Here is a 25,708-nt window from a genome sequence, read left to right on the forward strand (position 1 = left end):
CATAAATTCAGCCATAGAATAATGTGCATATCTGAACTGTATATCACAAGCCAAAACCGTAATAGCATACGTATAGCAGAAAATGACATAACTAGGTAATTGATGACCTATACTTTGCAAGGAATAATCCAAAACTGCAATTGTAATATTACATTACAATGAACGCATTTTTTTTTTTAATTGTTTAATGATCTCCAAATCTGAAAAAAAAAGAGAAACTACACCTTAGGGAACATGTTTATTATTGTGTTTGGGATAATACATTGGGTGCTCTCTGAGCTACAAAGGGATGAAGGAAATCCTTTCAGTACAAACTGACAAAGGTAAAACATTTTTCACAACAGCGTGTACAACATAATTGGAAATATTTCTGGGTTTAATACAAATGACATAATTTCTAGTAATCTACAGCTAACTTTAATAACTTCATACAGATAATGAATTAGGCTAAAATGCACTATAATATTTGGTTTTGAACGGTATCCTTAGTACATCACAAAATACGTTTTGATATCCCAAAGAAGCAAGACTTGCAAGTAGGCATTTTAACATTACTATTCTACAGCTACAAAGTTCTACTCTTGATAGCATTTACCTTTTGGGGCAGTATACCAGTCTTCATAGGATAAAAGCAGAGAGTAAAATCAGTATAACATATACACAGAAGTCCGTATTGTAAAGGCTATAAAGATTGGTTGCACATTGTACAGATGCCTTGTGCTTCTTCACACACTACAATTTATGTAGCATATCTCTTGGTCCACTGTCTGGCTATCCTGTCATGCTCTGCTCTGTTGGTCAAATACTGAGTGGCTATGCTTCCGACCAGTGGATCAGCTAGAAGAGAGGAGAACAAATAGATAGAACATGTAAACTAGTGTAAATGCCCAACCCACACAAATAAAAAAACAAACAGCATCTCCCATCTAATAAACAAAACAAACATGAGTTGTGGTAAAAATATTAACCCTAACTGTACGATTGCATATGATCGAATAGATTGGAAAGATGAGAAAATGTATTTTAGATAAAAAGATATTTGCATATTTAGTTAGTAGGTCACGGTTAATTATAAACTACTTTATCATAATGTTTTATATTTTCAGTCATGGGCTGAAGTGCAAGTACTATTTAAAGTAGCAGTTCCTCTTTTTTTCCCCACAACCTCCATTTTTTCACTGGGTGGGTCCTCTTGATCAAAATGTCACCATTTAAAGCTCTTGGACCCCCTGGTTTTCTAAATATTACCGGTGAAGTTACTGGTTTCCCCCAATGGAAATAAAATGGCAACGTTATTGGTTGTTGCTTCCTACTGGATGGCCATGGAAATACCAGGATGCAACACTGGTAACTTCACCAGTAAGTATCTCTGGAACACAGGGGGGTGCCTGGAGCTGAAAATAGAGAGGTTCAGCTCCGACTCCCCTTTCCCCCCAGTTCCAATCCTGTATTAAAAGAAATAGAAAATTGAGGTTAGTTAGGGTGAATTGCGTCTTTAACTTGTTTTAGGCTCTATTAAAGTTGCTTTCCTGTGTGCACCAACTAGTATCTTTATGGCTCATTGCATTATTGCTTTATATGGACCATTTGTAATGTAATTGTAAAGGGATTACTCATGAACCGTTTATGCTCTAATGCAGGGGTGCTCAATTCCAGTCCTCAAGCCCCCCCAACAGGTCAGGTTTTCAAGATATCCCCGCTTCAGCACAGGTGGCTCAATCAGGGGCTCAGTCAAAGACTGAGCCTGATTGAGCCAACTGTGCGGAAGCAGGGACTGTTTGTAACTGTGCTGAAGTTGGAATATCCTGAAAACCTAACTTGTGGCGGGGGGGGGCGGGGGGGGGGTTCTGGAGTTCAGCCCCTCTGATCTAATGCACTATGGATGAGCTTTTGGAATCAATGACAAACAATTACTAATTTTCCAACATTTGACTGTGTGACCCACATTAGTTATTATTATTAGTCAATTTCATCCCCCATTGGAAGAATAAAGGATGTTTAATACAAATTTAAGATGAGACTATTTGATGCTGCAGTTTGCAATCCCCTGATCGGATAGAAATAACGTCAGTTATCTGAATTAAAGCATATGTTAATTTAGTTTATTATAAACCCCTTCTGTAATTACACTACAGGTCTTGATAATCTTACACTGCTCAATCATAACAGAGCTTGAAGCATAATTTTTCAACCTCTCAATCTAAAAGCTAAGGCAGTTCACATCCCTTTTTAGGGTCATATGCAAGGTCCTTTTGCATAGTTATTATGTGGGACAGATTCACTTATACATTTAGCTTCAAAGACACAAAACCAATAAATGACTACGTTTGTTGCAGTCAACGTGAAACTATGAATATAGGACATTTCATAGTAAAATACAATAAAGAGTCGAACAATAGCAATCGAAAATGGTAAAACCCACAACTTAACTCACAATATCTAAACAAAAATATGTAGACTCTAGAGCAGGGGTGGCCAACGCTAGTCCTCAAGGGCCACCAATAGGTCAGGGTTTTCAGGATGTCCCTGCGTCAGCACAGGTGGCACAATCTTCAATTGAGCCACGTGTGCTGAAGCAGGGATATGCTAAAAACCTGTCCTGTTGGTGGCCCTTGAGGACTGCAGTTGCCCACTCCAACTCTAGAGTTCTAGATCTTACATTTTCTTTTGCCAACGATGCTGAATTTGGTGGTCAGCCAATTTGCTTATTTATTAAATGTGCACATTATTAGGTTTGGCCATCTAAAACTACGGATTCTTTGCAGTATTAATACAACAAGCACATAGATTACACATAAGTATATTAAAGTGACACTTCACATACATTTCTTCCAAATGTATTGTACTGTTGAGAAACCTTATAACAATGAATAAACACTTGGCAGAGTATATTTTAATAGACACGTTACTTTAATTTAAACCTTCACCATCTGTTCTGCCCTGAAATTACAAATGCAAAAATATCAATTTACAACCCAGACAAAGATATGCAATTCAAAATTGCAAGTAAACGCAATGAAGCAAATCTGTTGTTTTAGAGCAGATCATGACTGAAACGCCTTGCTTGATACAGCAAAACAAATTAGCCATTTATGTTTTCTTATACACAGATTGTATTATCTCACTCATTTGATATTACGATTAGATATTCCAGTTTAACAAATAAAAATGCAATATTTCATTTGGTAATGTAATAAGATGCAAGAAAAAAGTATGCCACATGGTTTTAAACGGTTTAGATCTCATCGCTTCATACATTTCAAAATCCTTTTTAACACAAGTGCCGTTAAGGTCCTTCACAAGAACCAGACTATTTAGCTGAGAATATCAATTTCCTAATATCTGCACAGACTTCATATTCAACATTCATTTTACTTTTCAATCGAAAAACACTGGTTTCAATGCTGTTTATAAAACACACTGAGGACCATCTTCCATTTTGGTTTCATTCATATCCAAAATAGGTCTTTTGGAGATTTACTACTTTCAGCACTGTACATTTGTGAATTAAGTTGCTTTCTGCCCGCTCAATAATTCTTCAGTGAAAGATACATTTGCACCCTTAGGCCTTGCTTTTCAGCGAACATCAATGGACAATGGGGTTTCATGAAGGACAGAAAAAGTAAGGGCTCAATATTCTATTTTAGCCAACTAGTAATTTAATTATAATTTTTTGGTAAGTGCCACAAACTGGAACAAAGCAAATCTAAGTAGGAAGTCACAAAGCAAACGAATACACAAAAGCCAAAGTCACTTTCAAAACAGTATAAAGACTTCCACATTTTTAACTAGGAACACTACATTTAAGGTACATCAGAAAAATAGGAAAAGCCAAGGAAAAAACAGAGCACTACTTCCATAGAAAAAATGATGACAAAGAATGCGTTCCCATAAATAAAAAAATTAGCCCACACCTACGCGTTTCGCGACAAAGCACTTTGTCAAGGCACTTTGGCGCGTAACTCTTAGGTGTGGGCTTTTTGTCCTTGTATGTCTCTTTTATGACCCCGCCCCCCCCCCCCCCCCATCCCCAGCGAGTGCTTGCAAAAATTTAAAGGCCACCCGGCGCTCATGCTTGGCGAGCTCTCCAAGTATGAGCGCGCTCAGCACCAGCAGGGACAAAGCCTAACTTTCAAATGATCACAGGACAGTTACATTTCTACACAATGTAACAAGTGTCTAAAAAAACAAAAATGTATGAATCCTGAATGTTTAACACATATCTACTTGCCTTATTACATGTATATCTAGTTGGAGTGTTTATAATTAACACCTACATATTGATCTATGTACAGTATCATGGAGATTACAGCCTGTTAAAATGCTTCCTATACACATTGCAAAGTAAGACATATAAATGAAAGTAAGACATACAAATGTTCCCAGTGACACACACGCACACACGCACACACCCACCAGTATCAAAACACCCCACCAGATATGTTCTCAGCTACATTTAGATTTACTTACCAGGGTTGCAGTCTGTCAAGAGGGAACAAATAGATAGCAAAACCTTTGATATAGTCAATGCTGGACTCCAGTTATCTTTCAGAATATCCAAGCAGATGACTCCCTGGCTGTTGATGTTACAGTGATAGATTCTGGTACGGAAAGTGACCTGAAATCAAACAAACACAATAGAGCTCATGAAACAACTTCCTTTGTCTCTTGAACTTTTGTTACCATTAAGAAATCATACGCCATGCGTCACAGGGGTCCATCAGGAAGCTGCCCTTTGATCAAGTCACGGCTTCTTACTGGCCACGTAACACTTCCATTTTGCTTCCACTGAAGGGGACGGTACAGGCGCAAACTTCAGTTTTATATATATCAGAAACTAGAGGTTCCTAAAGCTGAGAATAGCACATTTCAGCTCCGGGGGAGCCCTGGTTCCCATGTATGTTTGCAAAAAAATAAAAACATTTGCAAAAAAATAAAAACTGTAGGGGGAACTGCACCTTTAAAATGAGAGCATGTATGGCTTTGCAGAACATGTACCTACCACAGTGCTAAACGTAAGACTGTACATAGCTTTTCAAATTTTGTTTCAATAGTTATTTTGTTAAAACCCAAATCACCTGTTTATCATGGGAAAACTTTTCTTTTCATCTTCTATATTAATTGAAAAAAATCTTCCTGCAGTATTGAAGTACAGGAAAAAAAAACATTTTAGAAAGTCAATTCCATCTGTTTGCCATTTCTAATACCTTGGAAAAACATTGTACCTCGGTGCAAATCACAGTATAATACTTTCTCCATATGACACATTAACTGTAACTTTGAAGCGCAATCTGTTTTACTTTATTTTACTTTTCTTTTTTGTAGATTGAATTTGAAAACTACTTTATTTCAAATACAAAATATGCTCCTGAGTTGTGCTTTGTATTCATTTTAAAGGCCATCTTGCAGCTAAATGGCTCCCATTTTTTAGTCACATTTTATTAATTGTCTTTAGTTTCTCTTTTATGCTGATCCAGATTCTCATAGTTCGTTTCGTTAATGAACTTTCAATATTTTCAAGTAAAATCTTTGCGCAAATATTTCTTTTTTGCCTCCCCTTGCAGGAGATGAAATATATAACAACCCCACACTGATGAGACCCATTAAGGTTGAAACGGCTGTCTGTGGGTGGGTTTACTGGCTATGCATCTTAACCCAGGCTGTGCTCAAAGCTTACAGGGGACCATGTTATATGGTTTTGAAGCAAAAGGTGGCACTGTGTGCTCATTTGCATGTCATTTCCCAGAATCCCTTGCTGCAGTGGAAGCACTGTGTGCTGGGTGATAATGATGAAAGGCACACAGGACTTACATTTATTTGATAAAATAAATAAATGAGTGAACCACTTATTTAAAAAAAAAATGTTTATAAATGATACATTTTTAGACATCGTAATAACCCCATTCCTGCAGTACACTGGCAGAGAAGGGGTTAACTCACTACCTGACATTCTTTAAGAAAAAATTTGGAACTACAGCAGGCCTGCACAACATGCGGCCCGCCTGGCCTCTCTGTGCGGCCCGCGATGACTCCGGCCGGGCGCAAGTTAATTAAATAAATAAAATAAAAAAACTTTTAAAAAATGGCGGCGATTCATTTTTTTTTCAATAGCAGGATGCCGGGGGGCGGGTTGGAGGTCAGACATGCCGGGGGCGGGGCTTAGTACCGGGGAGAGGATGTGCTGATCTAGTGTGTGTGTGTGTGTGTGTGTGTGTGTGTGTGTGTGTGTGTGTGTGTGTGTGTGTGTGTGTGTGTGTGTGTGTGTGTGTGTGTGTGTGTGTGTGAAAAACGGGCTGGGGGTGGGTGAGAAAAACGGGCTGGGGGGTGGGTGGGTTTGAAAAACGGGCTGGGGGTGTGTCTAAAAAACGGGCTGGTGGGTGGGTGTGTGTGAAAAACGGGCTGGTGGGTGGCTGTAAAAAAACGGGCTGGAGGGGGGTGGGTGTGAAAAACGGGCTGGTGGGGGGGTGGGTGTGAAAAACGGGCTGGTGGGGGAGTGGGTGTGAAAAATGGGCTGGTGCAGGGGTGGGTGTGAAAAACAGGCTGGTCGGGGGGTGGGCTGCTGACATGTGAGGGGGGGGGGGCAGCTGACATGTGAGGGGGGGTGGGCTGCTGACATGTGAGGGGGGTGGGCTGCTGACATGTGAGGGGGGTGGGCTGCTGATATGTGAGGGTGGGCTGCTGACATGTGAGGGGGGGCTGCTGACATGTGAGGGGAGGGGGCTGCTGACATGTGAGGGGGGCTGCTGACATGTGAGGTGCAGGGGGGGAGTGATGTGAGGTGCAGGGGGGGGAGAGTGATGTGAGTTGCAGAGGGGGGAGAGTGATGTGAGTTGCAGGGGGGGAAGGGGGGAGAGTGATGTGAGTTGCAGGGGGGGAAGAGTGATGTGAGTTGCAGGGGGGGAGAGTGATGTGAGTTGCAGGGGGGGGGAGAGTGATGTGAGTTGCAGGGGGGGAGAGTGATGTGAGTTGCAGAGGGGGAGAGTGACGTGAGTTGCAGGGGGGAGAGAGTGACGTGAGTTGCAGGGGGGGGGAGAGTGACGTGAGTTGCAGGGGGGGGAGAGTGACGTGAGTTGCAGGGGGGGAGAGTGACGTGAGTTGCAGGGAGGGGGGGAGTGACGTTAGTTGCAGGGGGGGGGAGAGAGTGATGTGAGTTGCAGGGGGGGAGAGTGTGATGTGAGTTGCAGGGGGTGGATGAGAGTGATGTGAGTTGCAGAGGGGGGGGAGAGTGATGTGAGTTGCAGGGGGGGAGAGTTATGTGAGTTGCAGGGGGGGGGAGAGTGATGTGAGTTGCAGGGGGGGAGAGAGTGATGTGAGTTGCAGGGGGGGGGAGAGAGTGATGTGAGTTGCAGGGTGGGAGAGTGATGTGAGTTGCAGGGGGGGGGAGTGATGTGAGTTGCAGGGGGGAGAGTGATGTGAGTTGCAGGGGGGGGAGAGTGATGTGAGTTGCAGAGGGGGGAGAGTGATGTGAGTTGCAGGGGGGAGAGAGTGACGTGAGTTGCAGGGGGGGGGGAGAGTGACGTGAGTTGCAGGGGGGGGAGAGTGACGTGAGTTGCAGGGGGGGAGAGTGACGTGAGTTGCAGGGGGGGAGAGTGACGTTAGTTGCAGGGGGGGGAGAGAGTGATGTGAGTTGCAGGGGGGGGAGAGTGTGATGTGAGTTGCAGGGGGGGGAGAGTGATGTGAGTTGCGGGGGGGAGAGTGATGTGAGTTGCAGGGGGGGAGAGTAATGTGAGTTGCAGGGCGGGAGAGTGACGTGAGTTGCAGGGGGGGGGGAGTGACGTGAGTTGCAGGGGGGGAGAGTGACGTGAGTTGCAGGGGGGGGGAGAGAGTGACGTGAGTTGCAGGGGGGGGAGAAAGTGATGTGAGTTGCAGGGGGGGGAGAGTGTGATGTGAGTTGCAGGGGGGGAGAGAGTGATGTGAGTTGCAGAGGGGGGGGAGTGATGTGAGTTGCAGGGGGGGGGAGAGTGATTTGAGTTGCAGGGGGGAGAGAGTGATGTGAGTTGCAGGGGGGGAGAGTGATGTGAGTTGCAGGGGGAGGGTGTGATGTGAGTTGCAGGGGGGGAGAGTGTCATATTGAGGGGAGGGGGAGAGCGTGTCATTTAGGGGAGGGGGAGAGTGTCATATTGAGGGGAGGGAGAGAGAGAGTGTCATTGAGGGGAGGGAGAGAGAGTGTCATATTGAGGGGAGGGAGAGAGAGTGTCATATTGAGGGGAGGGAGAGTGAGTGTCATATTGAGGGGAGGGGGAGAGTCATATTTAGGGGAGGGGGAATGTGTGTCATTGAGGGGAGGGGGAGAGTGTGTCATATTGAGGGGAGGGGGAGAGAGTCATATAGAGAGGAGGGGGAGAGTGTCATATTGAGGGAAGAGAGACATGGGGGGATGCTGACTTGTGGGGGGGGATGCTGACATGGAATGGGCTGGGGGGATGTGGAGGGGGTATTGTGTGTTTGATGTGGAGGGGGGTATTGTGTGTTTGATGTGGAGGGGGGTATGGTGTGTTTGATGTAGGGAGGGGTATTGTGCGGGTGAGGGGGAGAGGGAGAGATGGGGGTATGAGAGATAGATGGGGAGTATCGTAAAGGTTGATAGTGAGGGGTTCTGGGGGAGATATGAGGATGATATTGATGAGAGGTGCTGGAGGAGAGATGATGATGATGAAGATTTAACCCGTGCGGCCCAAATTTTTTTCCTTGGAGCAGTTCGGCCCTTCTCACTTTACGAGTTGGGCAGGCCTGAACTACAGTATTGCTAAATTCTTGTCTAAATTCACTACGAGGCCAACAGGTCAGGCTTTAAGGCTACCCCAGCTTCAGCAGAGGTGACTCAATCAGTGGCTCAGTCAAAGCCTGAGCCACTTATTGAGTCATCTATGCTGAAGCTCGGATATTTTAAAAATGTTACCTGTTAGAGGGGGTCTTGAGGACTGGAGTTTAGTATCCCTGCCCTAAAAGAACCGGTATGCATTGAACATCCCCTAGTACAGAGGTGAGCAAACTGGGGGACGTAAGCATTTTTTGGGGTGGGGGGGGGCACGGCGGTTACAGAGGTCCCGCGCTCTTCCCCAAAGCATGTATACTAAGCGAACCCGGAAATGGATTCATGATTCGCACCCTATACAAAAACGTGGTGACGTCAAAATATGCCCACACATCTTCCCAATACCTAAAAACAACAAAAACGTTATTGATAACAAAATACAAAGGACAAACCTTAAAAATATAATAAAAGTAATGTGGAACCAATATTTAGAGCAATCCATAAAGAATTCTAGTACACACACACTATCTGAAGACTAACAACATTAAACAAAGATTAAACATAGATAACATGTTTAAGAATTAGCTGGATGTGTATGTGTGTGTGTGTGTGTGTGTATATATATATATATATATATATATACCATTGGCCATAATGCCATTGGCCCCCTCCCTACAGGAACACTACTAGCAACTATGGATGTAGAGTCACTTTATACAAACATCCCCCACGAGGATGGGATTTCAGCCTGCAGATACTTTCTGGGATCGCAGGAGCCACTCACAGAGACAGTGACTAAATGCATTGAATTTATTCTGACCCATAACTACTTCACATTTGGAAATGACACATACCTCCAGACAACCGGGACCGCTATGGGTACTCGGATGGCGCCACAGTATGCCAATCTGTTCTGCGCAAAACTGGAAAGTGACTTTCTGTCCACCTGTCACTTGAAACCCCTTACATACCTTCGCTACATCGATGACATCCTCCTGATTTGGACCTCTGGCGAACAGGACCTCCTACAGTTCTATGACAACTTCAATACTTTCCACCCGACCATCAACCTCAAAATCACCCATTCCCCAGATGAAGTACATTTTCTAGACACCACCATTACTATAAAGAACAACCAACTACAGACTTCTGTATACCGCAAACCTACAGATAGAGCCAGCTATTTGAGGGACAACAGCTTCCACCCGACACACACCAAACATGCAACCATCTACAGTCAAGCCATACGATACAACCGGATATGCTCCGACACAGCAGACAGAGACCAGCGGATTAAAGCCTTGAGATCAGACTTTATAAACCGTGGATATAACCACAGAATTGTAGACCAGCAAATTCACAAAGCCACCAGAATACCAAGAAGTGATCTCCTTGAATACAAACAGAAGGAGACAAGCGACAGGGTTCCTTTCGTGGTCACATATAACCCACACCTAGGAGACCTACGCAAGATCGCCAGGAAACTACAACCCATCCTCCAGGAAGATACAAGACTGCAACAGGTCTTCCCTGAAGCACCCTTATTATCATACAGACAACCCCATAATCTCAAGAATATTATGGTGAGGAGTAAAGTATTCAGCAGTACAACTGAATGCGGGACAAAACCATGCCAGGACCCAAGATGCAAAACCTGCGCAATGCTCTACACAGCGGACACAATACAAATACCACACAAGAATCGGGAATACAAAATCAGAGGAGGGTTCACCTGTTCCTCCAGCAATGTCGTGTACCTCATCATGTGCATGAAATGCCCAGGCGGCTGCTACTACATAGGTGAGACAGGACAGGGGCTAAACAAGAGAATGAACCTGCATCGCCACAGCATCACACGCGGAACAAGAGACAGTCCTGTTGGCGAACATTTCTCTGACTCTGGCCATAAGATGAACGATCTGAGGGTTGCCATACTCAAAGGTAATCTTAAAACCCCGAAAGAGAGACGGTTGCATGAATACAAATTTATGCAACTGTTCGGGACACTTAGCAGTGGCCTAAACAGAGATCGAAATTTTATGAGTCATTACTGACACTAGCGAATTCTCTTCCCATGAGCGCTAAAGGCCATGTCTGTACATACTGTGCTATATGTATGCACACACAGTTGTCTCTCACACATACTAATACTCCTTATTTTTCCATCCATATACACCAATAGGAACCACATAGTATCCACACACACTTTTAGTTGTGCTACAAACTCTCACATTTCCACACACACCCACCCACACCATTTATATCCCTCTCACTCCACACACACCTTGTGTAGAGCACTGTTTATACTGTGGGCTCTCCATTCATTTTTATTCACACTGATACACATACCCACTCTTTCTTCACTTGCTTTCAGTTACCCTTTGACACCTCTAGCCATAAAACACATCCACACCGGGGGAAGGAGAAGCACAGATAACATTCCAAGAGACACTGTTTTTAAGTTATCCTTGCTTCATTCATTGTAACATCGCCGGAAGAAGAGATCAGTGTATCTCGAAAGCTCGCACAAATAAAAGCATTTCGTTAGCCACAGAACGGTATCATCTATTTATTTTTGGATTATATATATATATATATATATATATATATATATATATATATATATATATAAAGACATGCAGATGAGCATACAGCTATATTTGCATATTTGCTTTCCTGTGGAGGGTTTTTGTCACTTTTTTTACTCACCATAACTTAACTCAGTATTATGGTTTAGCCTATCCCATAGCCTCTCTTGCATTCCCAGTAAAATCAACCCCACACTGATGAGACCCATCAAGGTCGAAACAGCTGTCTGTGGGTGGTTTTCTGGGTATGCACCTTAACCCTGGCTGTGCTCAAAGCTGTGACCATGCAGCAAGCTTAAGCCTATAGGGAACCATGTTAAAAATGGTTATTGAGGCAAAAAGTGACACTGTGTGCTCATTTGCATGTCATTTCCCAGAATCCCTTGCTGCAGTGGAAGTGCTGTATGCTGGGTGATAATGGGGAAAGGCGGGGTTGCAGACCTGCCTAAGACATGCAGATGAGCATACAGCTATATTTGCATATATATATATATATATATATATATATATATATATATATATATATATATATAAATAATCAAAAAATAAATAGATGATACCGTTCTGTGGCTAACGAAATGCTTTTATTTGTGCGAGCTTTCGAGATACACTGATCTCTTCTTCCGGCGATGTTACAATGAATGAAGCAAGCAAAAGCTATACTATAAACAGTGTCTATTGGAATGTTATCTGTGCTGTTCCTTCCCCCGGTGTGGATGAGATTTATGGCTAGAGGTATCAAAAGGTTAATGAAAGCAAGTGAAGAAAGAGTGTGTATGTGTATCAGTGTGAATAAAAATGAATGGGGAGCCCACAGTATATACAGTGCTTTACACAAGGTGTGTGGAGTGGGAGTGGATATAAATGGTGTGGGTGGGTGTGGAAATGTGAGAGTTTGTAGCACAACTAAAAGTGTGTGTGGATACTTAGTGGTCCCTATTGGTGTATAGGGATGGAAAAACAAGGAGTATTAGTATGTGTGAGAGACAGCTGTGTGTGCATATATATAGCACAGTGTGTACAGACATGGTCTTTAGCGCTCATGGGACGAGAGTTCACTAGTGTCAGTAATGACTCATAAAATTTCAATCTCTGTTTAGGCCACTGCTAAGTGTCCTGAACAGTTGCATAAATTTGTATTCATGCAACCGTCTCTCTTTCGGGGTTTTAAGATTACATTTGAGTATGGCAACCCTCAGATCGTTCATCTTATGGCCAGAGTCAGAGAAATGTTCGCCAACAGGACTGTCTCTTGTACCGCGTGTGATGCTGTGGCGATGCAGGTTCATTCTCTTGTTTAGCCCCTGCCCTGTCTCACCTATGTAGTAGCAGCCCTCTGGGCATTTCATGCACATGATGTGGTACACGACATTGCTGGAAGAACAGGTGAACCTTCCTCTGATTTTGTATTCCCGTGTGGTATTTGTATTGTGTCCGCTGTGTAGAGCATTGCGCAGGTTTTGCATCTTGGGTCCTGGCATGGTTTTGTCCCGCATTCAGTTGTACTGCTGAATACTTTACTCCTCACCATAATATTCTTGAGATTATGGGGTTGTCTGTATGATAATAAGGGTGCTTCAGGGAAGACCTGTTGCAGTCTTGTATCTTCCTGGAGGATGGGTTGTAGTTTCCTGGCGATCTTGCGTAGGGCTCCTAGGTGTGGGTTATATGTGACCACCAAAGGTACCCTGTCGCTTGTCTCCTTCTGTTTGTATTCAAGGAGATCACTTCTTGGTATTCTGGTGGCTTTGTGAATTTGCTGGTCTACAATTCTGTGGTTATATCCACGGTTATATCCAGGGGGCTGCTACTACATAGGTGAGACAGGGCAGGGGCTAAACAAGAGAATGAACCTGCATCGCCACAGCATCACACGCTGTACAAGAGACAGCCCTGTTGGCGAACATTTCTCTGACTCTGGCCATAAGATGAACGATCTGAGGGTTGCCATACTCAAAGGTAATCTTAAAACCCCGAAAGAGAGACGGTTGCATGAATACAAATTTATGCAACTGTTCAGGACACTTAGCAGTGGCCTAAACAGAGATCGAAATTTAATGAGTCATTACTGACACTAGTGAACTCTCGTCCCATGAGCGCTAAAGACCATGTCTGTACACACTGTGCTATATATATGCACACACAGCTGTCTCTCACACATACTAATACTCCTTGTTTTTCCATCCCTATACACCAATAGGGACCACTAAGTATCCACACACACTTTTAGTTGTGCTACAAACTCTCACATTTCCACACCCACCCACACCATTTATATCCACTCCCACTCCACACACACCTTGTGTAAAGCACTGTATATACTGTGGGCTCCCCATTCATTTTTATTCACACTGATACACATACACACTCTTTCTTCACTTGCTTTCATTAACCTTTTGACACCTCTAGCCAGATAACATTCCAAGAGACACTGTTTTCAAGTATACCTTTTGCTTCATTCATTGTAACATCGCCGGAAGAAGAGATCAGTGTATCTCAAAAGCTCGCACAAATAAAAGCATTTCGTTAGCCACAGAACGGTATCATCTATTTATTTTTTGATTATATATATATACAGTGTTCGACAAACCTATACATTTGCTCGCCCCGGGCGAGTGGATTTAACCCCCGGGCGAGTAAATATTGGCCCAAGCAGCACACGTTTGGTACTAGGTGGCGAGTAGATTTGTTTGTGTGGCGAGTAGATTTTTTGGTGATTTGTCAATATATATATATATATATACACAACAGTCATTGGAAAATAAAGTCTTATCTGTTTGCTGGGTTGCTGCCTTTTCTCCGGCTATATCAGCCTCCAGGTTTAGAAGTCTTATTTGTCAGCTCCAGACATCTGTGTTCCCTCGGTCAGTCTCACCTGTGAGACACGGGAACCTCTGCTCTGTCCGTTTCCTGGTTCAGCTCAGGTGTGAGCTCAGGAAGAATCTCCCTTCCTGTCTCAATGGCAGGCTTATCTAACAAACCTCTAATCAGCCAGGTGAAGTTGGTTAACTGCTGGAAAATTAACCAACACACTGCTGGATTAGCGGCATATTCTGAACGGGGATAAGTTCCCCTGTTACATACCTCCCTTGTTTGTGGGAAGCTCGGGCTTGCCACGGCCAAAGCCCATCCTTCCACTCTCATTCGAGATCTTTCTGTGACTTAAATGAGAATGGATGGAGGAAGAGAACCCTCAGTCCCTCTGGGATTGGAGCCCTTTCTAAAGTATATTTGTGTCTCCTCCCGAAGGTGCTGGAGCTCAGCACTCCTCAGACGCTCGGGGAGGACTTTTCCCAAGTATTGTCTTCTTTCTGAGTGCGTGGTCATGAGATTTGCCTTGCATCGGGCGCTCCTCTTTTTGTAGATAAACTGTATGGCGACAGCTGTAGAGCAGTTAGGACTAGCCCTTTGAGTTTTCCGCTCTTGAAGCTGTCTTGCTGCACTTCCTCCACTCAACGGAGTTGCCAGTTCAGCGTCTTTGGGATTGAGTTGCTCTTCCACCTCCCTTTACAGAGAACGTCCTATCTTCTCAGCTTCACCAGCTAAGGATTTTTCTGGTTTTGATTCGGCACGTCTACCTTTTTGTGTTGCCTGTTGGGCCACTGAAGGTTTAGCTAGTGCTTGCTTAGGTGGTTTAGACTTTGCAACCTTGTTTTTTAGGTGAGCGGTGTTCCCAGCTCTCACTGTACCCTTTTTCCTTTGGGTTTTTGTGGCTGTGGGATACTGACGCTTGGTCAGGGTCAATACTTGTCCTTGTAGTACTGTAATCCCATCCGCGAGAGATCCCTGTTTTTTGAGTGCGTCTTGCAAGTCTCTTCTCAGGGAATTTATCTGCGCACTTTGCTTTCTCTGAGTTTGTATCAGTGTCTCCTTCATATTCTGGAGCACTGTAATTTTTGTCGTCAAGGTTGCCGCTGCATCTGTTTTCTCCTTGGTGTACTGACTCAAGGGGATGGAACAGACTCTCTGTTTCTCCAACTCTTGCTCCAGTTTCTGGGCCTTCTCCCGCTCCCTCTCAAAGAGTCACCTGGTATCAAAGCTCCGCATCCAATCATGCTCTGGTGACATGCAGTATGGCCTTTAGCTCCTCATACGGCTCTGTGGGGGCACACTGGGTATTCAGACGTTCCTGCAGCGCTTGTACCTCTTTCGCAGCCTGCAGATTTTCTTCCTGCAGAGTCCGCTGCTTCTCCTCGGCATTCTGGAGGTGTGTATGCAGACCTTGTAGTTGGTTCTGCAGTCGGTGCTCTGCTTCAACTTTTTCACCTCCCAGTAGTTTCTTCATTTTTTCCAGCTCGTGGAGCTTTTCATTCTTTCTATTGACGCGGTCTGTCAACTCAGAATTTTCTTTTTCTAGTCTTAAATTTTCTCTTTTTCCAGTCTCTGTAATATTCAGGGCCTCCTTGTAGTCCGTCTTCCATTTTTGCACCTCTACTTGGAGACCGACTGTCTCCTGGCGTGAGACTTCCATCTCTAGGTTGAGGGTCTGAAGCTCCTTCTGAGAGACTTTGAGATCTATATTAAGATTGACAATAGTTTTTTTTAGAATTGTCCAACTCCTCAGCGAGACTGTGAAGTTCCTTTTTGGAGACTTCCAGATTTGTGCGGCAACTGACGATTTTGTGGTGTGATGCATCCAGTGCTGTGCGGAGAGTATGAACCTCTTTCTGGGATATGTCCACCTCTGTCCTGACACTGTTGACCTCCTGGTGTGAGGCATTCAATTCTATGCGGAGAGTGTGAACCTCATTCTGAGAGACTTCCACCTCTCTATGGCACTTGCGAACCTCTTGCTGAAAGACTGTAATCTCTTTCAGTGCCTCCTCAGATTTGCTCTGTTTTCCATCCATAGCGGAAATAGTAGCGTTTGCTGTATCTAGATCTGTCCTTAGATCCTCCAAGTCGGTCCCGGATTCAGAGTATATTGCGAGAACAGTCTTCTGTAGCTCAGCATTATCTTCCCTCTCCAGTTTCAATTGTTCCCGGAGCAGATCACAGTCACGCCTGGCAATATTCAGGGCATCTTCAGGGCTGGTCAAGGGATCGTCACTCACTGATTCCGGCTCCGCTTCCCTGGTATGGTTGGTTGAGGGTTTCTCACTATTAGCACCGGATAGACACTTCTTTGGGGTACAGGACTTCTGCCTTGGGCCCTCTGGATATTCGGTCATCCGCGGGACGAATTCTCCATTTTCTCTAGGCTGCAGGGCATCTCAGACCCCCTTTTCCTCTGCGGGATCTGCAGATGTGTCTGTTCCTTCTACGGTAAATGAAGACCCTTTTTTCTTTGTCTTTTTCCGCCTTTTTGTTTTTGACGACTCCGTCCCATCAGGGATACTGGGGTCTGCGTCTTTATTTTAAATTTCAGCAGCTTCACTGTATCCGCCATGTTTTCCTTGCAGTTGCATTAGGTGGTGTAAATATTCAGCGATCTGCTGTTCCCGCTCTTCCTCCTGCCGATCACATTCGTCATCATAGAGAGCGGTCTTTTCGGTTCGTACCGAGTTCAGGCACCACCACCATTCTTGGGGTGTTCTGTGGGTGTGATTCGGTTCGGGTTCCCCATAAGAGATGTCTTCCTCCTTATCGGTCCGGAAGGGCCACTCTTCCGTGGGGTAGGGTTCATTACAGGAATGCCGCATCTTGCCCTCCATTTTGGAGCCACCAGGTGTATTTTTCTTCCTGACCTCAGGAGGCCCTATTGCAGCTGTTGCCACCGTTTTTGCTAGAACCCCAAATTGTGGTAGACCTACAGGTGGGCATATTTTGCTTGTAGAGGTCGCAGCTCTCACAGGCATCTCTGTAGACTTTTTCTTCCCTTTGGTAAGTTTTACAATATTAGCAGTGCTGTGCATGCATTCACTCATCGTCTGAATAAGGCCTGAAGGGACACTGCTCTGTGTGGTGGGGTTCTTAACACCAGGAACACATTTTCTTCCCCATTTTTGCAGAGTCTGTATTTGACTTCAGCTGGGCGGCCATTTTAAATTCAAGAATCAGTACCTTGCGTCGGTCACCGTCTGTAAAAGTTCCCCTGCTTCAGCACAGTCTTGCATCAACTTTCACACTTTTCTACATATACTCCATTCACAGCTGGTAGTCCTATGCGGTGTGGCAGTCTTTACTTCCAGAATCAGTACCGCTCGTGGGTCACCGTCTGTATTCACTGCTTCAGCGTAATTAAAAAAAAAAGAAAACAATAAAGAAAGCCTAGCTCCTCTGGAGCGCTAACTCGCTTCTTGAACCCTGGAACGGCTGGAAGGCAAAGCCCCTTTATCAACAACCATATTACACATCATTGTGATAGGCAAGTAAAGTTTACCTGCTTCAGCACAGTCTCTCTCCTCTTGGGATCGGGGAAAAGAGTCCATCTGTGGTTTTGTGGCTTTATTCAGTGCAGTGTACTGTAGGCCTTTAATTGTGCCTCTGTTGCAGGTGAATCTTTGTTTTTGTTGCTCAGGCTGTTTGCAAGACTGCATGCAGGTAAAAAGCACAAAAAAATTCCCAGGCAGTCTCCGGGGCCCCTTTTAACTTCAAGGGCCACCTCTCATCCCACTTCTGACACCATATGTAAGAGGACATGTGCAGAGGTATGCAATAGACACTGTTTTAAGGTGAAATTAAAATAAGGCTTTATTGTGCCTGTCGCTTTAAACACAGCAAACATGAGAAATAGTGAGCCAAACAAAACCTGCTCCACTTTGGCATATATGTATCCTTATATTACAGCCCTTTTTAACTGGGTGGCTACCCAAGTTATTCATCAGCCCAAGTCATATAGATATATATATAGACAACAGTCATTGGAAAATAAAGTCTTATCTGTTTGCTGGGTTGCTGCCTTTTCTCCGGATATATCAGAATCCAGGTTTAGAAGTCTTATTTGTCAGCTCCAGACATCTGTGTTCCCTCGGTCAGTCTCACCTGTGAGACTCAGGAACCTCTGCTCTGTCTGTTTCCTGGTTCAGCTCAGCTGTGAGCTCAGGACAAATCTCCCTTCCTGTCTCAAAGGCAGGCTTTTCTAACAAACCTCTAATCAGCCAGGTCAAGTTGGTTAACTGCTGGATCCAATTAACCAACACACTGCTGGATTAGCGACATATTCTGAACAGGGATAATTTCCCCTGTTACACTAACCTTATTTGTTTCTTTGAGGAGGTAAGTAGGAATTTAGACCAGGGTAATGCAGTTGATGTGGTCTACTTAGATTTTGCAAAAGCTTTTGATACGGTTCCGCACAAGAGGTTGGTGTACAAAATACAGCAAATTGGACTCAGAAATAATGCACCTGGATTGAAAACTGGTTGAAGGATAGACAACAGAGGGTTGTCATAAATGGAACTTTTTCAGGTTGAGCTAAAGTCGTGAGTGGAGTACCTCAGGGATCGGTACTGGCACCCCTGCTTTTTAACTTGTTTATTAATGACCTTGAGGTTGGCATCGAGAGCAAAGTCTCCATCTTTGCTGATGATACTAAATTGTGTAAGGTAGTAGAATCAGAGCAGGATGTAATTTCTCTCATGTTTAAATTACCACTCATGAGAGTAAATACAATGTGAGCATTAATAAATGTTATTTAAAATATATATTATTATTACTAATATACCTATAAACGATTAACTATTCTACTTATGTGAAAATATCATCCATATTATGATTCTGTTATGTAATAGAGTTATACTGGACACCTAACAAGCTCCTATTGAACCCCCAAAATAACCACAACATATATATAAGCATATGAATGTCACAGAGGAGTGCTACTGAGCATGGCAATATATATTTAAAACCAGAGACAGCACATAAAACACAGACAAAGCTCAGTTTTAGCACATCCAGTGAAAATCATACACGGTACAGTGCCTAAACATATATGTATAAATATCTATTAAGTAAAATGGTCTTTTAGTTTGACATTTTTGGCCAAAATTGTTGTAAGCCCCTGAGCCAACGTCACGGCAGACCACAATTCAGGGGTCCCTAACGCTAATATAAATTCTTAATAACCTGTGTAATAACAGGAAGAATGATTTATAGTAAATCTGTCAATATTAGTTGCAAAGTTCTAAGTCTCTGGTTTTAAATATATATTTATATATATATAATAGATATTTATACATATATGTTTAGGCACTGTACCGTGTATGATTTTCACTGGATGTGCTAAAACTGAGCTTTGTCTGTGTTTTATGTGCTGTCTCTGGTTTTTATGTAATAGAGTTTTAACAGGTTGATTAATACACAAATTAAAATAAATCAGTAATGATATTTAATTTAAAAAAATATATCATAGATCGCTTCATTTGGAGTGAAAAATGTTTAGGCTTTTTGATATTTTCAATCACACATTTAGATTCAGTTACTTAACTTGGGTGTATAGCATGCGTTTTAAATGGGCAATGCCTCCACTGAACTAATTTCAGTGAACTGTGGTTTCATCTGGGTAATTGTTGTTTTTATTTTTTTTAACCTAAACCTGACACCTAAGTATTTCGAACATATCTGTTTAAAGTTAGACTTGGGAGGGGTTTGATTTCCTGTAGCTACTCCCTTTTGTGTGATGTCATTGTATGTTCAGTACACGGTAGGAATTACGTCTCCGGGACCCCTTTGTTACTAAATTTTTTTACCGTGGAAGGTGCCGTTGGTTGCATCCCTTCCAAGGGAAACGAAAATGTTTAAAATCGCCTGCATCACGTGGGCCAATAGGAACCCACACCATCATCCGTTGCAATTTCGTTAAGTAGGAAGGTACCATACATACCATGCAAAATGTACACACTACATTCCAGTTCTAGCTTGTCATTATTGGTATTATAGCTTGAGTATGGTACAGTGTAACATATACTGGATTGTTGCATGTATTAAAGGCAGCCCACACATAAAGGTCTAAGATCTCTGCTCTAGGGATTCATAATGAGATTAGAATGTAAATTGGGCATGATGAAAAGCAAGGCTAAAATTATAATAAATCATTGTAACATTTTGTGCAAACAAGCACTTAAAACATATACATCATTTTATAGAACTGCAGCATTCTGACCGAACACATTAATACTTGTGTGCTTTAAAATGTGCATTCAGTAGCAGATTATTGCCTGAGGTATGGGATTGAGTCATTGGAATGGTATTCTTCGTAAAACAGCTACAGAAAGATCATGAAATACAGATCAAATGCAATGTTTAAATTAGTCACAGCCACTTTGTGAGATCTAGAAACATGCTCTTACAATAACCCTTCAACAATAAAGGGTAATAAATAAATAAAAACAACAACAAAAAGCAATTAACCCTTGACCATTACCATAGAGTAGATATTAAATAACAATTTGTAAAAAAGCAGGCCCCTCAAACAAAGTGATGCGGGTCATGTAATCACTATATTCCATTTCGGAAGCTTCTGTGACTATGAGATTAGCTGCCATTGTAAAGTCACAAGCGTGTGGTTCTTGTCCTACGTTGAATAGCTCTGGGGAACTTGAAAGGTTAAGTTATACCATTTATTTTATAGTACATAGACATTTCAATTTAAATAAATGTAATTTTTTCTGAAGGATCAATCCAAATTAAGCAAAGCAATTTCAAGAGGATAAAGTAGCTAACATTTTAAGAGTTTTATCTGACAAAATATATATATTTTCTCTTTAATTTGTACAGCACACACATATTCTGTGGGGTAGTACAATGTGGGAGGGAAAACAATTTGAACAAAAAGAGTACACATAAGTTAAGACAAATAGACAATAGGAAGGAGGTCCCTGCTCAGAAGAGCTTACAATCTACACATGTAAGCTCAGACTTCGAGAAATAAAGAAGTCACACCGTCCAAGTGTCAGGTAAGTAAATATTTGAACCACAAAATATAGAAAGCCCACCCATGCAATTCAAACTATAACCAATTCATATGATGGCAAAAAAACATGGAGTGATGAAAAGGTTACCGGAGAAACAATCTTCAGGAACTGGCAACCAAAACATTGACCCATGTATTTTCCCATCATAAAATTAGTTATATTTTGAATTGTGTGTTTTTTTTCCCGTGTGCGCGCATTAGAATTTCTTATACAAAGTTAGGTATAGGACTCACACAAACTTCCTCTAGATTGCGGTCTTGGCATGTTTTGGAGGATTGAGCTGGGTGACCAATACTTATGAGAAGAAAAAAAATGTATGTAAATTAACTAGGCGATTTGTCTTGTTGGACAGGTATTGGGGATTCTTTGTTTACTGTTCTATATTTTAGGTCACTTTCCCATTAGCACAGATAAATACAACTCAACCCCGTTATAGCGCAATCCGCTACAACGCGGATCGCTTATAACGCGGTCTGAGCATGGCTCCCGATTTAAAAACATCTCCAAGGTTTTAAATTTTTTTTTAACATTCAATGCTTTATTGCTAACGTATACATGCAGAGACACATATATACACCCCCCTCAACCCTACACCATGCGGGAATTGAACCCGTGATCTTTCATATGCTAGTGCAATTCTTAGCTGCTATAGGAGAGGAGAGAGCTGCAGATGCCGGGTAAGTCCTCACGGAACCCCTCTTCCTGATCGCGGCGGCCATTTCGCGATCCCGGTTATAACGCCTTCTCTTTATGTGGACCCCGAGCACCACGTTATAATGGGGTTCAGCTGTATATAATAATACTGTGAGTCTGGGTTTGGAGGTGGCTAACATGGTGTATTTCAAGTCATCTAAATATAGTGATATAGATTTTATGTATTGATAAATATTTAAAAATGGTTCAATTATATATTTATTGCTCTGTGATATATATATATATATATATATATATATATACACACATATACGTATGTATAGTCCGTAGCTTAATCTGGGTGCTTGTCATCCGAGGGATAATACAAAAAACAAAAAACAGGTACTCCAATCTCAAAAATGTAAATTTCAATAGCACAACGTTTCAGGTCCACCTGGAGCCTCTCTCAAAAGCAAGTCTCCAGATAAAGCCGAAACGTTGAGCTATTAAAATTGATATTTATGAGATTATAGTGCTTGTCATACACACACACACACACACACACACACACACACACACACACACACACACACACACACACACACACACACACACACACACACACACACACACACACACACACCTTACTTAGATACTAAATACCTTATTAAAACAATTTCAAAGTTGTGTAGTAAGGAAAAAAATATAGTCTTACCTTTGGTGGCTTAAAAGGATAATCAGATGAAAATGTGATATCCAAAAAAAATACGCCCCCCTCGTATACAGATCCTGGGGGTCCAAGAATAGTAGATCGCCATTCATAAATGTTGTCGCCCTTAGGTCCAGCACTAGTTGAAAGAAAGAAAAAACTAAATGAAGAGACTATCTTTTACACAGAGATCATGGTTTTTCTTTATTTACAATAGCACCAAAAAAGTGTACTCAGTGCTTCACAAAGAATACAGTACACGGAATTATAATAATACAATAAGCGCAGCAAAATCAGACAATAGGAAAGGAAATCCCTGCCCGAAGAGTTTAAATCTAAGTGGTATGATGGGAGACTTACAGAGACAGCAGGTGAAGGAATAAGTGCTGTAGATGGCAGTGCTTGGCCACAATGGTTGGTAGGAGTGACTGTGGGTGTGGGACAATAGCCATGAGTACAGGCCATTGGGATGCTTGATGTGTGAGCAGAGTTTTAAGATTAGTCAGTATTAAATTAGATAGGTTAATACCAATAGTAGGGAAGGTGGTGGAAGGGAAGTGTTGGTGAGAGCAGGTGTGTGTATATGGCTGGGCCCAGGATTAGGAGAGATATCCCCAGCAACAAGGAGGAGAGAGAGAGAAGAGAGAGGAGAGAGGAGGAGGAGAGAGAGAGAGAGAGAGAGAGAGAGAGAGAGAGAGAGAGAGAGAGAGTGTGTGTATATATAGAGGATTTGTAGGGTGCTTTTTACTGAGGGGTAAAGAAGTTGTTGGGGTAGAGGTGTATAAATAATGGACCAGTGTATGGACACAGGCATAGGTGGAGGGGAGATAAAGAAATGTGGAAAGGAGGGGTGTGGGGAAGTTGGAGAGAACAGAAACATTTACAAAGAGCTGAGGAAACAGTCAACAGCAAAAGCAATAGGGAGGGCATAGTGAAATGCAGGAGGAGAGACTTCCCAGGTATAGTAGGATAAAGATGTGCATTAAGTATGGGGAATCACATAAGTGCCTGAATTTTATGCATATACAAAAATAAACAAAAAAAACAAACAGACCACCAGTCTTATGGTATGTTTAAAGGAGCATGTTTGGGCATGATCCAACAAAATTATTATGCTCTAAAAGCAGTGCTGCTGAAGGGGCAACTTGCAGGCTGGAAGCCTTCTCCATGCTATTTTCGGTGCCAGGGATCCCACAGTTTCCAAAACAATTTCCAGTGTACTCATTGGGGCCGGTGCCGACTCATGGGGAAACAATATGGCCAATATATCTAACAGAATCTGCAGACAAAGAGAAGCTGCAGTGTCATTGGTTGCAGCTCCCAATTAGTCGACACGTGCCCACATTTGATTCCCCATGAGGAGCACCGGCACAAAAAGGGTAATTATCTCAGAAACCGAAGGGTTTCAATCACAAGTTTCAGCACCAGAGGACCCTCTGGTTCCAATTATAAAATCATGTATTGCTGCTTTAAAAAAAAAGAAAAAACGCTAGGAGCCAGAGGACATACTGGCACAGACGGGCACCATAAATCTAGACAAAGGGCCAAAGAATTATGCGAAACAGGTGTCAAATAGAGAAAAGATGTCAGAGGAAGGTTGAAATATGTTTTTTTGCTTTACATGCCACAATAATCTACACAAGAATGACTAACCACCTAGTGAAATTGCTTTTAGACAGTTTATTCTTAATTTGGTTGTGTAAAAGACCTAATCCCCATTTAAAAAAAAAAAATAAAAAAAACTAAATGATTTAAATTGGAGAGAGACTCATGACAGCATTATTGTGGATTAGAAGGAAGCAAGGATAGCCAACAAAGGAAATCAAATTGACTAAATATCACAAGGGCCAGTATGCAGTGGCAATCATAATCTGTCTAAAATAGAGAGTCAAATTCACACTTTGACATTAAATCGCATGAACAATCGGGGAATTAAAACACAAGCTAAACCATGTGACCCAACCAAATTAATTCATTTAGCCAGAATGCTGCAATAATAATATAAATGTAGCCAGGACTGGCAAGCGATGTGAGAGCTCTCCAAAATCCATGTACCAGCTACACTGGTGCAGTCCTTAAAGAAAAAAGTGAATTTATTCTGCATCAGCCTCGCTACTTCTCTTGCTCATTCAAAATGTAAATGATCAAATTCCAATACATCAGAATCAACTAAAATAAGTCATTATTTGTCCCTAAATCAAAGAACAAACTAATCTAAATTACACAAAGCTACACAATTATGTTTTACTTTGTTAGTTTAAATGTAAAGGGTCCTTACAATTAGGCACATGGCCGGCATATTTCCCATAATCTAGTTCTGGGTAGTGAACTTCTAGCTACATCTTGAAGGTGGTTCTATTTCACCGGTGTACAAATCGGAGAAAGGAATTTGACCAATGTAATTTCAGTCAAATGTACAAGTTACTCTGGTCTGTTTTATATACTTACCTGAATCTTATATATCTCTATATGGCATATTCGGAGGCGCCTACAGTTAGTAAAAACTCTGCACTCAATTTTCTGAAAGAGGTCAGACAATTTAACCCTCTGAGTGCCCCGAGATGCAAATATTACTTCATGGGGTCTGGCACTTCAGGGGCCCCATAACGTAGTAGCTACATATATAATAAATAAAATAATCATGTTTTGTTAGGGGAGATTGCACCGGATGCAGTCTACAGGTGTGGATAACATTATAGAACTATTGCCTATTATTTAGTCCCCCTGTAAGGTGTATCGAACACTTGACCTCTCTGATTTGTTTTCCCTTTTATATTGAATCTCTCTATGGTTATGTTTAGATAACTGCAATATACAATGTATAGGTAGAAGTGAATCTTTTGTCTACGTTTCGTGTGTATTTAAATATTGTATATTGTGACTCATCCCCTTCCGCTCCTTCATCAGTGGTCTTTTAATAACTGGTACCGACCGGCACTTGAAGGGTTAAAGTGGAATCCACCCAGAAATGTTAACAGATGGGTTTTTTTTAAAAACAGGATTCAAAGCATGGGCTTTTCCAGAGCTCAATCTCTCTCTCAACTGCAGAGACCCCATTAATTTGTTCAATGAATGAAGGATGATATGGAAACCATGGGTGGATTACTGCTAACTAATCTAACCCAATACTTGATAGATTGTATGTGTGTGGGTGTGTATGTGTGTGGGT

General features: G+C 42.3%; 1 protein-coding gene across 1 annotated transcript in view; it reads right to left on the reverse strand.

Moving 5' to 3' along the window:
* Nucleotides 1-225: 225 nt before the first annotated feature.
* The window catches only part of UBE2E3 (ubiquitin conjugating enzyme E2 E3), a 95,531-nt gene continuing 70,048 nt past the window's right edge, over nt 226-25,708 (reverse strand). Inside the window, exons 4-6 of the mRNA XM_075608919.1 lie at nt 22,546-22,678; nt 4,471-4,618; nt 226-837 (exon numbers count right to left, since the gene is read on the reverse strand). Coding sequence (XP_075465034.1) covers nt 740-837; nt 4,471-4,618; nt 22,546-22,678 — 379 coding nt within the window. The 3' untranslated portion in view covers nt 226-739. The remainder of the gene's footprint in view (nt 838-4,470; nt 4,619-22,545; nt 22,679-25,708) is intronic.

This window comes from Ascaphus truei, chromosome 7 (genome assembly GCF_040206685.1).
Source record: "Ascaphus truei isolate aAscTru1 chromosome 7, aAscTru1.hap1, whole genome shotgun sequence".
NCBI classification, from domain to species: Eukaryota; Metazoa; Chordata; class Amphibia; order Anura; family Ascaphidae; genus Ascaphus; species Ascaphus truei.